Source organism: Giraffa tippelskirchi, chromosome 2 (genome assembly GCF_054371585.1).
Source record: "Giraffa tippelskirchi isolate mGirTip1 chromosome 2, T2T-mGirTip1v1.2.pri, whole genome shotgun sequence".
NCBI classification, from domain to species: domain Eukaryota; kingdom Metazoa; phylum Chordata; class Mammalia; order Artiodactyla; family Giraffidae; genus Giraffa; species Giraffa tippelskirchi.
In genome coordinates, this window is record NC_137276.1 from 63,222,905 (window position 1) to 63,240,800 (window position 17,896).

Sequence of the window (17,896 nt, forward strand, 5' to 3'; positions counted from 1 at the left end):
CATACATTAGAAAGTAATGTATGAAGTATAGTAGTAGAAAAAGAATGAAAAGTCAAAATTAGATCAGGAGGATTTTGATTATTTAAACAGAGAATCTGAAACTTTGATAAATGGTGGGATGTAACTGCAACAGAAAATAATCATGATAGTCATTTAGAAAAATTACTCTGGTGAAATGAACTGGAAGAAAGACTATTGACTGGAAGACCTGTTATGAAACTTCATCAGGAATCAGACAGAAACATAATGAAGCCCTGTAACATTAGGAATGGAAAGCATGGGAGAACTCCAAGAACTGTAAAGGTAGAATCAGTGAGACTTAACAAGATTGCTTGTTTAAGAGGAGGGAATGATTGAAGATGGCTTGGATGTTTTGAGTGTGATAATGATAATGCTATTAACACACACTGATGAGAACTCCTGTTATTCTAGCAACCGCTCACTTCAGTTATAGCTGCTCTTCATCTTCATTGGGATTGCTAGGCCTTTGACCTGTTGTTTTCTTTTTAATCTGATGCCCTTTTGCCTCTGTTTCTTCTTAACACAACCCCAAACTCTTTTCTCTCTTGTTTTTCTACTTTGTCCTATAAATCTTAGCCCCAGTAAAGTCTTAACTATTCAGTTTCTCCATTTTTACAGTCAGTATATAGAGTGCTACTGGAGATACTTATATAGCCTTGGGTCTTCCCTGGTGACTTAGTGATAAAGAACCCACCTTCCAATACAGGAGATGTGGATTTGATCCCTGATCAGGAAGATCCCCTGGAGAAAGAAATGGAATCCAATCTAGCTAGCATCCTTGCCTTGGAAATCCCACGGACAGAGGAGCCTTGTGTACTAGTCTGTGGGGTTGCAAAAGAGTTGGACACAACTTAGTGACTAAACAACAACAACAATGATTTGGTATCACCCTTTGATTTCTAGCATTAGCTAGGCTCTCAGTAGTATCCAAACATCTTTATGTCACTAGTCTCCTTCCTTACTTATTGCCACCAGGGTGTATTCTAAAATTCTTTTTTTTTAACTTAAACATTTTCTTTTTCTAGCCACTTCCCTTACTGTCAGAGAAAACACATACCATCTATGGAAGCTTTCTCTGCTTACTGTTCTGCTTTCTGAACTGCACTCATCTTTTTTTTGGGGGGAGGGGCTATACTGCATGGCTTTTGGGGATCTTAGTTCCCCAACTAGGGATTGACTCTTGGTAGTGAAAACATGAATTCCTAACCACTAGACCATCCTGATAAACTGCACTCATCTTGAATTCTTAGCCTGTTGAAGATGTGACCCTTCCATCCAGGGCTACCATTTCTAACTTGTCCTTATATTCCATTATCCTTCTGCTTTTTCAGGAAACTTACTTTATTACTTAGGTGTTCTATATCTTCAAGCTCTCTCTACTAAGCTCTTTTGTAAATTGTTCAAATATATCTGATCTTTAAATAAAAAATAACATTTCCCCTATCTGATATCTTTCATTGGCCACTATTATGCTATGATTCCCTTGCCTTTCCTTCACAGCAAAGCTTCTAGATGGAAAGCAGTACACACGTAGAAGCTAGTATTTAGTAACCGTAAATGACCCTGGTAACTTTCAAGATAAACCTTAACCTGTCACTTGAGGTCTTTGGACCTTGCCTAGTTTCTCTTCAGCTTCATTTTTTTGTTGTTTTCTTTCACGTTTTCTACGTTCCAGCCATGAAACAGCGTAGCCAACTTCTTGAATGTACTATATGTATATGCTCTTTCAAGTTTCATGCCTTAATACTTTTTATTTTTTCATAACAGTTTTGTTGAGGTATAATTCAAATACCATACAATTAACCTATTTCCATTGTGTACTTCACTGATTTTTAGTATATTCAGAGTTGTGTGTCTGTCACAACAATCAGTTTTGAAACATTTTCATGATCCTCCCAAAGAAACCTTGTGTCCATTAGCAGTTCCCAGTTCCCTCCACATCTTCTCTCCAGCCCTATACAACCACTTGTCTACTTACTGTTTCCATAGGTTTACCTGTTCTGGAAATTTCATATAAATGGAATCATGCAGTATGTAGTCTTTTGTGACTGACTTCTTTCTATAATATTTTTAAGGTTTATCCATGTTATAGCCTGAATCAATACATTATTCCTTTTTATGACAAAATAATATTCTACTGTATGGATATACCATATTTTGTTTATCCATTCATCAGCTGATGGACATTTGGTACTCTTTACTTTTTGACTACTATGAATAATGCTGTGATGAATATTCATGTACAATATGTTTTCATTAAATGTTTTCATTCTTCTTAGTTATGTAACTGAGAATAGCATTCCTGGATGATATAATAACTCTATGTCTAACTTTTTGAGGATCTGCCAAACTATTTTCCGAAGCAGCTATACCATTTTATAATCCTACCAGCAGTGTATAATGTTTCTAGTTTTTCCTTATGCTTGTCAATACTTTATTTTAATCTTTTTTTTATTATAGCCATCATGTTGGTATGAAATTGTATCTAATTTCTCTAATTAATAATGATGTTGAGTGTATTTTTATGTGCTTACTTGACATTTGCATGTCTTATTTTAAGAAATATTCATTTTTAAATGGATTAATTATCTTTTTACCATTGAATTATAAGAGTTCTTTGTATATTTTAAAGGTGAGTCCCATATCAGATACATGATTTGCAGATATTTTCTCCTGTTCTGTGAATTATCTTTTTACTTTCCTGGTGATATTCTTTGAAGCACAAGAGTCTTTAATTTTGATGAAGTCCTCTTTATTTTTTCTTTTGTTGCTTGTGCTTTGGTGTTACATTTAAGAAACTATTGCCAAGCTCATTAAGATTTGCCTCTGTGTTTTCTTCTAAAAATTTTATAGTTTGACCTTTTACGTTTAGGTCCTTGATCCTTTTTGATTTACTGTGTGTGATCCTTTTTGATTTACACGCGTGCACGTGTGTATCATAAAGTGGGGATCCAACGTCATCCTTTTGTATGTGGATATCCACTTGTCCCAGCACCGTTTGTTGAAAAAACTATTCTTTCCCCACTGAATTGTTTTATTTCTGGACTCCTTAATTTTATTCCACTGATCTATTGACTGTTGCATACTTTTTCTAACTTCTGTGTAGAATGCCTTATCTGCCACCTCCACCTGACAAATTTCTATTCCAAACCAAAAGCCTGCTTTTCTTCAGCAGATTTTGTGCATAACTCTGCATACTTATAGCATAGTGCTCATCGCATTTTTGTGATAGTTTATATATATATATATATATAAAAATATGTATGTATTTATAACTCTATATCCTTTAGTAGCTAGTAAGCTTTTGGAGGGTCAAGACCGAACCTTTTATATCTGAATCCCAAAACTTTAGCACAGTGCCTGGCATGTAGTATGCTATTAATATATTTATTAGGAGAAACAATAGGGGCAGTATTAAATTTTGTTTTGAATGTGTTCATTTCTAGGTGTTGTCAGGATATCCACGGGCTAATACTCAATAGGCATTTTTATTTATTAATTGAAATTTGCTTGTACCTTTCTTTTTTTATTTACTCATTTGTCATATATTTACTGGAAGCCTCTCATGTGCATGGCTCTGGGGATGCAGCAGTAAACAGAACAACACCCTGCACTCAGGAAGCTTTCATTCTAGTAGAGGAAATAGACAATATACAGATAGTGTGAAACAGTTGACAATAAAACCAGCAAGGAAATCCAGAAAGTTTAGGGGTGGTAGAGACTGGCAGTAAAGACTTCAGAATCATCCTCAAAAGGTGATTCTTGAAAATATATGGGAATGGATGGAATCACCAAGAGATTGAACATATAAAAGAAAATTTTGGGGAAAAAATGTCTAAAAGGTAGAAAAACCAGGAGTAGAATCCTGGAAACCAAGGGAAAAGACAAGATAGAATGATGAAGGAGAATTAAGCCTAAAAAAGAACCGTCGGTTCTAGTTGTTAGATACTCATTAGTGGTCTTAAGATTAAGTTTCAGGGGAATTGCTGGAGCCAGGTTTTAAAAGATTGAATGCTAAAACTTTTTGAAACAATGAAACTGTGCCATTGTTTTTTTCCTACTCCTTAATGTTGTATCCATAATGAAAAAGTAATATATGTGTTTAGATATTACTCATCTCTGTACTTATCCCTGTGGGGGCTTCTTCCCCCCCCCACCCCTGAGGGACCTGATTACTTACTCTATAAAGAATCTCTCTCAGGCTTGTTAGCCATTTGATTTCTTTCAGTTTGAAAGCCCATATAGCTTTTTAATTCCATCATTTCTACTATCTAAATGTGTTAATCTTGTGTTATAAATCATTTGATCATTTATATAAATGGTTGTCCTGTATACATATAGAGAGTTGAATATAATCAGCTAATGTGTAACATTTGTTTTTAATAGTGACAGAAATGTTGGTAAACGTTCTGAGTATTTGCTCTGATGATGAACTTATGACTGAAGGCGAAGACCAGTTTGATGGTATGACTATTTATTTTACTGTTTTTTTATTGTGAAATGGTATTGTTTAACTGCCCAATTTTAATATACTCGTGTAAATTATAGTCATTGCTCTCAAATGACTATACTATTTGATAAGTGACAAGTCACTTTTTTCAGATATTATTTAAGACTTTAAAATAATTTTAGTGATTTTTTTTTTCTGTTGATATGGGGGAGAAAATGAATTTTGGGAAAGGGGAAATTGGAAAGAGAACAGAAGGAAAAGAAAATTGAAGTTCTAAAAGAATGTGGTTCTTCATGAATACGGACACTACTTAGAAAAGGGAGGATAAAAATGCTTTTTGTTTCATTGGTACTATATTCTTAGTGCATCAGAAACATACCTGAATACATAGTGTTGTTGTTACTTCTTCTTTTCAAAAATCAAAATAGGCTGTTCCCAATTTTGAGTGGTTATGTTCTAAGGAACCTCTTGTTAGTTTAGTTTGAGATTCAGAAAGCCCTTTTTTTTGTAGAACAAAGTTATACATGGTTGTTAGTTCTTATGTAAGACAGCCAGCCTGTGTATCTAATGCACATTTATAGTATAAACTACTACAATAGAGGAAAATTGCTTTTCTTTTTATGTTTTGAAGATTTTGTTTAGAACTTAAATATTTATTGCGTTAATTAACTGGATAAACAAAAAATATAAACAATTTATAAGCTGAAAACTCTTTTATTTCCTTTCATGTGCCCCTCACATCTTTGTTGCAGCATATTTTTCATAGTTCTAATCAGTATATAAATGTTCCCAAGTATTAAACATGGTCTACATAGTGGTAAAATTAGACACCTGCATATTTTTATCTTTACTATACCATAATCTTTGTAAGTTAATCTAATGTTGTTTGGCATTTGGGATGCTTTAAATTATCTTTATTATGAATAGCATGCAATAAACATATTCATACAATAGTTTAAATTTTTCTTCTTGGAATAAATTTCTTGAAGAAAATTACAGAGTTAATGAGTATGAAGAATTTTAGCTTCATTATTGTAGCTGTGAACTGCCAGCTTACATAAGAATTGGACCAATATGAAGTGTTTCTTGCAATGAATGCATAGACCTATTTTTTCACAGGCCCACCTAATTGGATTTTGGTCATTTTTACTTATTTTAATAGATGGCTATACAGAAGTAAGTTACCGTTGGTTTAATTTATACTTACTTGAATTCTAATGATGCTAAGGAAGAAATCTGCTTTACCAGCTGTATAAACTTCCTCTCAGGTGACCACTTAACAAGTAAAATCTGAATAAAGCTATTTAGAAATATCTTTACTTACAAACAGGTTCAGTTCTTAAACATTGTTTTAATTCTGTTTGTTCAAAGTACAGAGTGACTCTATACACATATCTACTGTTGCCATCTGTTGGTGGCAGACAGAGAGTGCTTTTACTCTCGCTTATAGTTTCGTTAACTGAAATAAATTAACTTATATTAGTTCTTTTTTGGGGGATAATAAGCTTCAATGAGTAATATTTATTTTTCCTTATTTTAATTCTCTCTGATGTTTTGTAGAAAAGTTTTTAGTTCTAACATATTTCATCATCTGTCTTTTCCATAGAATTTTTAAATAGTTTTAATTAAATATTTATTTCTCCTGATTTGCTACCACTGTTGTAAGATTAGTTCTAGGTTTAGATTCTAGTTCACAGTGTTATAGATACTGATATAATGATCAATAATATAATGAAATAATTTTTGTGCATATCCCACTAATTTTTTTCAGTAGAGTTTTTTGTTAATATCAAATTCTTTGAACTATCTAGTAAGAGGTTTTTTTTATTGTTCATAATATTTTTATTATTATTTTTTAATCCATGAATCAGTAGTAATAACCGATTTTTTATTTCTAAAAATAAATTTCAAAAAAATCTTTATTTTCTTGTTTAGCCTGGCTGGTGGGGGCGTGTATCAATTTTATTTGTACTTCTAAAAGAACCAGTATTTGATTTTGTTGATTTTTCTCTGTTGTTTTCTTGGCTTGAATTTCATTGATTTCTGCTCTTCATTTTATAGTAGGAGTTTTAATTGGTATTACATTCTATCTATATCTGAATCTAGAAAGTTTTTTAAAAATAATGTATAATTTTCTAAACTAAGATAACATTTTTTACCCTATATAATTAATTCATTTACTATAATTATTCCTTTTAATATATTTAGTATATCATTATTTTATTTAAAATTATGTGTTTTTTTCATTGAAAAATTTTGTTATTACCAAGTTAAATTAATATTTCACTGTTTTGTTTTCTAATTACTGTTGCAACTGGTATCTCTCTTAATGTATTTTCTAACTGTATAATTATATATTTTTGGGTTTATCTTATGTTCAACAAATTGGATCAGCAGAATTACTTCCTACCATAATTTTTATTTTGTTTTCCATAACTTTAAAAATGTCATTTGCATAAGGCTGATACTGTCATTTTCTACATTTTTATCTTTTATTTTTTTTTTTAAATTTGAATCAATAGTGTTAAATAGAAGTAGTGACAGGTGATCCTTTAGTCCTCTTTCTATAATAAAAAGGAAAAAATTTCTCTGTTAAGTCTAATATAGTACTTGGTTTAGATATTGATGATTTATATGAAGATAGACACAATTGTTTTTGGGAATTCAACCAAGAATAAATATAAAATTTTATTATATTCCTTCTAATGAAATTTATGCATCTTATCAATATTTTTTCTATCAATGAAAAATTATACTTATTTATCAACTTGTTATATCATTCTTACACTCCAGAGGTGAATCAAATTTGATCATTAAAAAGGCACTGTAGTTTAGTGAAAAGGATTGATGGTTCAGATGTCTTGGTGCTACCATTATACTAGCTGTGTAATCTTAGGAAAGTAACCTAACTTCTCAAAATCTTCTCTTCCATAGGTTGAGGGAATAGAGAGGATGAAAATTCTTCCTCACTCTTCAAGTAATTTTAAAAACTGGGACGCACCATTTATGGGCTTTCCAGGTGGCGCTAGTGGTAAAGAATCCTCCTGCTGATGCAGGAGACTCAGATTTGATCCCTGGGTCTACAAGATCCCCTGGAGGAAAGCATGGCAACCCACTCCAGTATTCTTGCCTGGGAAATCCCATAGACAGAGGAGCCTGGCAAGCTACAGTCCATAGGGTCACAAAGAGTCAGACACGACTAGGTGTCTGAGCACAAGCCCCATTTTTGAGTGTTTCTCTGAGAAAATACACTGAGTTCCAGCTTTGCATACTAGAAATAGATCTCCCTTCACTGCCAACATAGCAGGTGCAGTTACTTCACATTGCTTCACCTTTGCACTACCAAGTATAAAGAGTAGGGACTCCAAGAAAGTTTTGAGGATATGGATCTGGGAGTTTGTCTAGGAACAAGAGTGATTTGGAGAAGAAAGAACCTTGAAGAAAGGAAAGGAGTTTAGGATAGATACTAGGGTGGGTTGGGAAAAGAGCTACTGGAGCTACATTTGTTTCCCTTTCTTATTCATATTCCTTTATTCCCCTCAACTCCATCTTTTTTCCTTTCCTTTGACCACGATAACATGCCTTCTGTCCTCTCCTTCTCCTTTTCCTGCTCAGCAGTGAAACTATGCTGTGGATTGAGCCTTCGGAGAAACCTGATTTAGAAAGAAAACTTACTGAATTGGGGATTGCTGTGGAGGCAGAATAAGAGTTTAGCTTTTCTATGGGGAAAGGGGAAGAACAGAATTGGAGATTTCCCAGTGGGAGGAAGAAAAGAGTAGTTTTTGCATATTCAAGGCTGAAATTGGCCAAAGGAATGATTCTTTCTTTTTAAGTGATGGACTTTGGTATTCTGTATTGTTTAATATACCTGTGGGTTTATTTTTAAAGGCAAAAATTTGCAGAAATATATGGCATTTGTAAATGCACATAGCATTCCTTTTAGAGGTATTATGTAATCATTAAAGGGAATTTTTGAAGACTGATTTCTATGATATTTAGAATGAATACTGTTTCTTTCAGTTATGTTTGTCTTGAGTTTTGTAAAGGAAATACATAACCCATGTGTGTTATAGTTTTACTAAGCTAAAACTTTGCATTTCTATAATGGAATCATGTATGTCAGCATTACAATGGAAAGCTCAAATGAAACATCTCTGCTGCCTACTCTGAGAGCTATTACTTGCTTTGAAACAGGCTGTTGCTATTTGTGTAAAAAGATGTCCCTCAAACTCCCAGATTGGATTGGGAACAGGTAGCACATACTCTTGATCCTGAATATGTGCAAAAGTTCCACAATTCTGATTGCAAGAAATTGTAGGCTTTTGTTATAATGGAGTGTGGGAGGCTTAGCCTTTTCTTTATTGGGAGTGGGTAAGGTTTTTCACTGAGGTAGTTTATAAAGTTACCTCCATTTCTCTGTGTATGCTACAGATTTTGCAGATTTGGTGTCCTTGAAGAACCACATGAGTTTGTATCTCATTTGTGTCATTACCTTTCACTTAACATACTTCCATGGGTGACACATTTCCTTAGGGGTATTAATATAAATGTGCGATTGTTGTTAGCACAGTCTTTTATCAGTCTTATGTGTTTTCACGTGTTTTCTTCTGTCCCTAATTTGTCTACTTCCATCAAATATTATAGTCATTCTGTCCATAATTTCTTCTGAACACATATCTTTTAAGAAATCTTTCCTTTAGAGCTCTACCCAGTGGCATCCCTCCTTATTTGCCAGATCTACAGTACTACATTTTTCAAATTTCAAGTATGAGGGACTTCATTTTTCTCCCTTCCTTTCTACATTCATTCTTCAGTACCACTGCCAAGTTAAATCTCTATCTTTTTATTTGTCTCAACCACCTTTTCTCCATCATTCACTTCCTTTTTTCTGGACTCTCCATCTGAAGAACGGCTCATATATGGCAATAAAAAAGGTACAGACCAGACAGAGTAACATCGTTTTGAAATATGACTTCATAAGTTATTCTCATGTCCATGTAAGTTAGTGTATTCATTGAGTATATTTATGCAGAGTCCTCTGGGCCTTGTGCAAATTTAGTGTAAGTTTTATCTAAGTTAGAATTTGATGTTTTTAGAAGTCATATTCCAAGATATCTGTCTTTCTGTGCATGGAAATATTTTTCCCTCTTTTTCATTCCTCTTGTTTTAAAATTTCATTCTTTTGCTTATTTGTAATGTTTTGTACTCTTCCCTGCATGACTAGGGGTGTTTGATTGTCTGTCTTATTCCCCAAAGTAATTTTACTGTGGACATTTACTTTAATATTATGCATGATGTGTTTGTAGACTGATTTAAAATCCTGATTTGTAAAGTGTTTTTATATTCCAGTGAATTTTTAATTTGAAATAAGTATAGTTTACATATCATTCAGTTTTATAGCAATAATAATTAAAGCCGAAAATATGAATGTATCTCCTTACAGCCATCCTCCCCTATCCCCATACTCCTCTCCTCCAGTCTAGCTATTTAAGAAATTCCATCAATTTTAAAACAAAGTATCTATATTAATTTATTTGAAGAGAATCAGATTTATCCTTATGTCCTTATGTTAGTTTCTTTGTCTGTAAAATGAGGAAATTGAGTTTTTCAGTATCTCTAATGTCTCTTCAAATTCTAATATTTTATGATTTTGAAACTTTAACTAATTTTTTTGCATTTTAAAAATACCTGTATAATACCATGGTACCCACACAATTTTGGATGTGTAAAAGCTGTAGCTTCATTGCTCATAGTATTACCCTGAGAGCATCATAAACATGGTTGTGCAACCTGTTTTCTCTAAAATATGTCCTTTGTTTTCATCTTTGAAATTGGATTTCTTTTTTCTGTTTACTTGCAGTAAAGTCCAGTCATCATCCTAGTTTTTAATTATATGTATGTGTGGACTGTTTGAATTTTAAATGAGATGCTGTAGCTCAAAAGACTGGTGGTGGTTCAGACCTCCATATACCTAAAGCCCCTTTTGGTCTAGTGTCTTTAGCCTTTCCTTAACCTTCTCCTCAACTATGGTGCTTCCATATGTGCGTTGTCATCATGTTGAAGCACAATTCTAAGGAACCACACTCTTGGGTCCAGAGTGATTCTAGTTGCTATATATGAGGTAACAGGACTGAGATTGTTGTTCTTTCTGGAGGCCAAGGGAAGGAAGATAACCTTTGAGTCTTTTTTTCAGGCACATATTCAGTTATTTTGATATATTCTCTTCTGTATCAGTGATAGGCGGTATAGCTAACCCTTTGGAGATGAAGCATTAGTGATTCTTTAGCCATGTTTTTTGGGGAGTCTTTTCTCAGTGTCACTCTCCTTATGTCATACTCACCTAGGGATGTAAAAGCTTGTATATATTTGCATGACCGTAAAGGACATCTAGTCCATGAAGTTGAGATGTACATTGTTGAAATGTGGGTATGGTCCTTAGTTCTGGGTCACCTGCCCAGTAGTCACTTCATATCATATTTTCAGACCAAATTCGAACAGGGAAGCTTCTTTTGTCATAGTATGATGGCATATTTCAAGCCTGCATGTCAAAGGCTTTTATGTTAACCAAGCAGAAGGCTGTAGGCTATTACCAATTCTAGTCTGTTAGTCTGCATGCTGTAGGCTCTCATGAGAGTTAAACAGACTGTAGGAATGTTATCATTTTTTTGTCCTCTGGTTTGTGGTACAGGTTGGACTCTAGTTTCTTTCCCATTGCTCTTTTACTCATTAGTCAGTAGTGTGAGAGTCAAAGTTGTGGATTACTTTTCATTTGTATCTGTATCAGATCCCAATATTAGACCAGCACTGAGCTAAACATTGAAGGAGAAGCTTTTTGGCATGAATTCATCTAGTCTCCATGTGAGCTGTTGGTAGGGGGCTTGGTGTTGGTTCAGATGACTGTGAAACAGGCTAATAAAATGGTATAAGTATGGATGCCCTAAACTTGAGTCTTTCTTTCTATTTATTCCATTGAAAGTAGGTTCAGCTGCAGCCCGGAAAGAAATCATAAGAAACAAAATTCGAGCAATTGGCAAGATGGCAAGGGTCTTCTCTGTTCTCAGGTAATGATACATTTTCCCAATGATTTGTTTTGCAGAAATCACTTTTATTGTGCTTTACTATACACTGTGTCCTGTTTGATATCTAAAAACAATATAGTAGCATTCTTCCTGTAAAGAAGTTATATATTTATGTGATGAAAATGGGAACACAAGTCTCTTTGAAATTAGCATTTTTGACCCCTTGATTGTTATTGGTCACCTTTGGTATCTGTTATCCTTCTGTGATGAAAGTAGTAGATCTGTACCTTGAAGATTAGAGCAGAATAAGGAGGAGGGGACACTTTTTAGAGTGTTCCTGATGAATTTGCTCATCTATAAAGGAAGTCCTTTATGCTGGAGCCCCAAATTGTCTTCCTGGGGTTAATTCAGGAAGACCAGGTTTAAGAGTGCACGCAAATGAGTCAGTTCTTAAAAAGTTGTTTGCAAAACTGCTTATATCAGACATTTTATCTTTAAAGCATATGAAATACCATATTTTCTCAATTTTACGATACCTATTGCTGATGAATCTCACATATATTTAATAAAACTTTTCAGGAAAAACAATATATGTCCCAGTTGTACAGCATACCCTCATATCTGAAACATTTAGAATGTGGAAAAATGTGTATCTTGGAATTGAGGAAAATATGGTAATAGGAGCGAATGTCATAAGTTATATGCATGGCCTTCATCTGGGCCCCATTCCCTCATTTTTAACTAGGAACTTGTTGGAAGTCTCTGATCTTGTTATATCTCTCTGCTATAGGGAGGAGAGTGAAAGTGTGCTGACACTCAAGGGCCTGACTCCCACGGGGATGTTGCCTAGTGGAGTGTTGGCTGGAGGACGGCAGACCCTGCAAAGTGGTAATGATGTTATGCAACTTGCTGTGCCTCAGATGGACTGGGGCACACCTCACTCTTTTGCTAACAATACCCATAATGCATGCAGGGAATTCTTTCTGCTTTTTAGTTCTTGTCTCAGCAGCTGACACAAGCAGAATACTGTATGATAGGTAGTGTCTGATTAAGAACCTGACCAGGGCAGAAAATTGATAGAATCAGTATTCTTTTCAATTGAAAATAATGATCAATCTCTCAGCTTTTCATGAAATGATATGGGAGTAACTCATATCATAATGTCTGAAATATTTATTCGTTTGTCTAATGCACCCTTTTCTTTTTAAAGCCTCAGTTTCAGAATGTGAATCAGGATATTCATATTACTTAAAATGGAAATGTAATTCCAAGTTTCTTATTTTTTATCTTTTTAATTTATGTAATTGTATTAGACTATGCTTATATTTTCAGATGTTAATTTTAGAATTAACAATCTGCTTGAGCCCCAGAACATTACTTATGCACTTCACTTGCCAAAACATTTGTGCAAGGTTTTGTACCCTGGTAAATGATGCCAAAGTTTGTTTTCTGTGGTGTTTGTCAAATGTTCTATGTATAATTGACTGTCTGTAACATGCTGTTTCCTTCCTCTGCAGATGTAGCTGCTTTCTTAAATCTGTCTGTCTTTCTTTAGGTTAGCTATATGTCTGTAAAAGTATGTTAAATTAAATTACTCTATCAGGCACTTTATCTGTCTTGATGTAGAGGCAACTTTGTAGCACCTTGTTTTAAGGTTTGCTGCATTTGTTGCTGTGCTTTGTGCATTCTAAACGTGAATGTAACATTAGATATTAAGTCATTGTTATAAGGGGTTGAATTTAAATCTTGTAAGTCAAAATTGAAAGGGTGTTATTAAGTGTGCCTTTATTTTGCATGAAAATAAAAAGAATTATACGTAAAGCATTCCTGTAATCTGGCTCATTGAATATTTTATACTAAGAAAAACAAGTTTTTTTGGCGTAAATATTTGTGTAAATACTGGGTTGACTTTCTGAAAGCCCATTAAAGATTAAATAGAAGAAAGTGATATGAATGTTATAGTCTATACACAGTAACTCCAAGTCTAGATTTCTTTCCTTTTTGGTTGGAAAGCAGAAATTGTGATATGTAAAGCCTTACTTTATGTTTTATTGTAACCACAGCCCTCCAAGGGTCATTGTTGTATAAAGACAGGAAGCAACAGATCTGATGTTTTCCTTAGTCATGATTGACAGTATCTTTTTGGTGTTGTAATTAGTCAATTTTTTAAGGCAAAAAAACAGGAAAGTTTTAATTTAAAATTTTCAATAAACAAATTAGATTGACTTTTCATAATTTCATTTCACTTAGTCTCATAATAAATACTTAAATAAATAAAAAGAATTTTTTTCTGTAGACAAATAATTTCTACTTGTAGCCTATACATGTTCTGTTTATATGTTATTGTGTTGTCTGCTACCACCACTGGTATATGTGAGATATACAAGTATGTTTTGAAATTACAACTTCAAATTTTCATTTTGAACAAGGTTTCTTTTTTTTTTATTTAAAAAAATATGCTTTGATTCTCTTTATATTTCTTGCCTTTCATTTTTCTTATTATGTTGTAAGCATTAGGAAAATTAGCTAAAAAGAATTTCATTAAAACAAATTAAGATCTTAAACATTCAATAAATCTAGTAATAGAAAAGGATGAATTTCAATAGCTTGAAAAGTGTTGTACACTTCCTCCTGTTTGTTCAGAAATGGAAAAAAAACCCAGAAGGGTCTCATACTTAAATAAATCTAAACTACAGTCATCTCTCAGTTATCCTTGGATATATTACTTTTATGTTGTATCCACAACAAACCTTTCAGATTTCACAATTAGCACCTGCTAGTTACATGCTTTGTTGATAGCTCAGCACTTCTGTTTATTCATAATTTGCATGCAGCCTGAAGCTCAGTCTTCCAACTTTGAAATCACCCCCAACTGCAGGGAAGGATTGAAAGACGGCTTTACTGACAAGACTGTCTATTCCTAGCATAGAGTGAGTTACTGGATAGTGCTGAGCTTAAGGGGTCCAATTTGGGAGACTAGATAGCTCCACAGCTCTGCCAGCAATGGATCTTGATAGTGTGGTTTGAATATTTGATTGAAGTGATTTCTCTAACATGAGTAGACCTATTTTGAAACAACAAAACTCATCCAGAAGTATTATCGCCTGTGTGATTTTTAAAAATTTATATAACATTTAAAATTTTTAATAGACATGATGACACCTTATGTGAATAATGGAGAGCTAAGTATCGTAAAAAGAAACTTTTAAAATTCTGAGACCTCTTTCCTGTTGTCAGAAAATTACAGTTAATTTGTAGTATTTTTCAAGTGTTTTACAAACTGCCTAACTATTGGAGTAGGATTTGTTAATCATATTTTATGTTCATTTTCTTCTGGAAGTTTGATTGGGAGCTAGCCATTATAATGCTGCCTTCACTAGGACCTATATGAGAAAATATATGGCCATCTATGTTATAGTAAGGTCATTTCCTCTTGATCACTTATTCTGTGTAGTACTGAGGAACACAGTTTGAAATAGCATTGTACTCAAACTTACTAAGGCCATGTCAAGATGCCCTGTAAAACTGAGGAAAATTAGTGCTTTTCAGATAGAATTTTGCAATTATCAGATCTCTTTCTTTCCAGCTTAATGTATAAGCTTCAAATAATCTTTGAATTCTAAGCATTCAAGCTTGACATGGTGTGCAGTTTTGAATGTGATGTATATATTTTGTGTTCTGAGAAGGATTTAGAAGCATTTAGAGGCTTTGGGAAAGAGCAGAGAATATAAATTGACCTAGAAAATGCTTTTGCATGTAAAATTAAAAGCCCACAAAAGTATGTTGTCAAATTTTATAATTTGAAAAAATTTTAACAGACTTTTTAAACTATTGATATACCAAAATAGATACCAATTCTTATAGTAATATCGATTTTTAAATTTATTACTCCATATAATACAAATTATGAAATATTTTATGTAAAGTCATTTCTGTTACCACAAGCTCTTTAAAGAATACATTCTGGTAGGCATCTTATTTTCCCATTTAACTTGTAAATTATAAAGAAAATAGCCCATGTTTTGAAGAATAAGAGTTCCAGGGATGATCCAGTAGAGGTGGGTCACTTATACCAGTTTTCCGTGTGGACAAATTAACAAGAGTATTTTACAAGCATACAGGGCTAGATTTTTTAAGTGGTGATTTGTACAGTGGGTATACAGTAAGTATATCTGCTTTAATTTGTAATATGATTTAACAGTTAAGAAAAATTAATTCTTCCTTTACTCAGTGTTCATGTTTCTTTTGGGGGTTCACCAATTTACTATCTGATTGAGATCTACAAACTTATCTAATTTAGCCTTCTTTAATTTTACCTCAGATTTATCAGTGTCCTTTCATATTAATAACTGCTTTGGATAAAATTTATTATTTTTAAATCATGTATACTGCTAACAGGTCATTTTAGAAATAATTGTTCTAATTGACCTTCTTGTAGAAGAAGCAAAATAGAAGGGATGGACGTTATTGTTAAAAATATTCTGAGTTTATATACTTTGGGTAAAGTGAAGAATTAAGACTTGGCAATATTATCAGACAATATTGTCCTCTGCAATTTTTGGTCCTGGTCTTCAATGTGAACGCTTCATACAGTTTGAACCCAGAATTGAGCCCAAAGAATCTTTGACTACAAAAAATATATGACTAAATATGTTGAAATTCTCTAAATAGGCCAGAGATAGGCTATATCAAGAATGCTTTTTTCATTTATATGACTTATATGTATGTCCATATCATGAAATGATTAGGATTTAATTGCCTGTAAGACCTCAGTTCTATCTCTTGATTCCTCTCTAGTTGGTAGATGGGCTTGAAAAGATAGGTGCTAAGTAGCCTTTTTATCTTCACTTAAGAATGCAGGCTCTTATTATCTGAGGTAGATTTGGGTTCATGATACACTGAACATATATGGATTTTTTTTTAAAGGCTATAAGTGTTAATATCTTTAGATATTTGGAACACCAATGTTAGAATAGAAAGAAAGATCCTAGTAGATGAGCGGAGTCCTTTTAGATTACCCATAAAGGATAGGACAACAAAACTGTTCTAGTTAGTGTAACTTACCAAGTTTACTGCCCACAAATTTTATTTCATTGTCCTCTGAACATAGCAACTTCTGCAGCTTATGCTTTGCTCTATAAATTAGAAGTGACAGGAAGAGCATTGCTAGACTCCTTCTAGTTTATATCTTAGGGAACCAACTGGTGATAAGTATTATTTCAGTTAGACATGAAAGAAAAGAATTTCCTTCTGTTTGCTCTGCTACGATTCTACCATCATGGTTTCACCCTAGAGAATTTCATAATTTCATCCTAGAGATTTCCTTGCGATTGTTATGGATGTGATATAATAAACATATTGAAAAATTTTAAGGCCATCAAAATACTGAATTCAAGATGGATAATTAATACTAGCATTTGCATGGATGCTGAGGTGTCTGTGTTTATAATAGGTCTATGTGTTCTGTGCTCTGAGCGATGGTGTCTTAGTGCTGTGTGTAAACTGTGCTGTGTCAGGAATTGGGGGATTGGATGGGGTTCTCTAATATGGGTACTATATATGTTAAATTGTAAATGATGATGTAGTATGGGGTACTGTTATATTTTTTAAGTGATCATTGCCTTTTCTGCTGTACAATATGACCCTTCTCATCTCTCTCATTCATTTTGCATGCCTCTGCTCACTTCTGTACAGCCACAGTTGAGGCTATTGAGGCTGAAAAAGGTACGATCAGAGTCCTTGCGCTGGGCAGAGATCTGTGGTGTGTGGGTGGGCATCAGAGAATGTCCTATGGGTGTGTCTTACTTCTAGCTTGCACAGCCCAAGATGAATCAGACTCGCTGACTCATCAAGTTTAACAGTCATATCTTCTTCTTCTTCTTTTTTTTTAAATCACAAGGACTGATTTCCATAGTGACAATTTGTTTTTTTCTCTTTTCTAGTATAGTAATGAGACCAACATTTAATGTTCCAGAATTCTTTAGAGTAGAGCATGTTATGCTATAATATTATAGCATTTATAGTTGCAAATAAAGATCTGTTCCATATTTTTCATGATTCTTTGCTACTCAGATTTTTATATTCTTTAGTGAAATCCTCTCTAGACACAGGTTTAGTATTCTCGTGATAAAAAAATGATAAAGTCATATTCAGAAATTCCCTTGAGAGTGCAGGAGCTGTCACTATGATTTTGTGCTGCAGTTTGGGCTGTTGTTTGCTGGTAATAGTATATTCATGGGTATCATATATTGACTTGGTATTACATGTTGCTGAAAGCTTTGCTGCCCCAATCATTTATTTCGTTCACATGCACAAACTTTTGAGTCTCAGGGATTGCATATTAAAGCAACTAGATCATAATCAATAGTATGGAAATCTTTTCTATGCACATTTTAATAATAAAGGG

At 33.5% G+C, this 17,896-nt stretch overlaps 1 protein-coding gene across 25 annotated transcripts in view; it reads left to right on the forward strand.

Annotated features, from left to right (window-relative positions):
• The window catches only part of PPP3CB (protein phosphatase 3 catalytic subunit beta), a 46,022-nt gene that overhangs the window by 25,786 nt on the left and 2,340 nt on the right, over positions 1-17,896 (forward strand). For 3 of the 25 annotated variants that reach the window (XM_081565716.1, XM_081565591.1, XM_081565697.1), the window contains 5 exons: positions 4,408-4,485; positions 9,379-9,405; positions 11,451-11,532; positions 12,281-12,378; positions 17,185-17,214. In XM_081565716.1, the coding sequence (XP_081421842.1) occupies positions 4,408-4,485; positions 9,379-9,405; positions 11,451-11,532; positions 12,281-12,378; positions 17,185-17,214 (315 nt within the window). Of the gene's footprint in view, positions 1-4,407; positions 4,486-9,378; positions 9,406-11,419; positions 11,533-12,280; positions 12,402-17,184; positions 17,215-17,896 lie in introns of all 25 variants that reach the window. The other 22 variants (XM_081565707.1, XM_081565583.1, XM_081565763.1 and 19 more) reach the window with 14 other exon arrangements.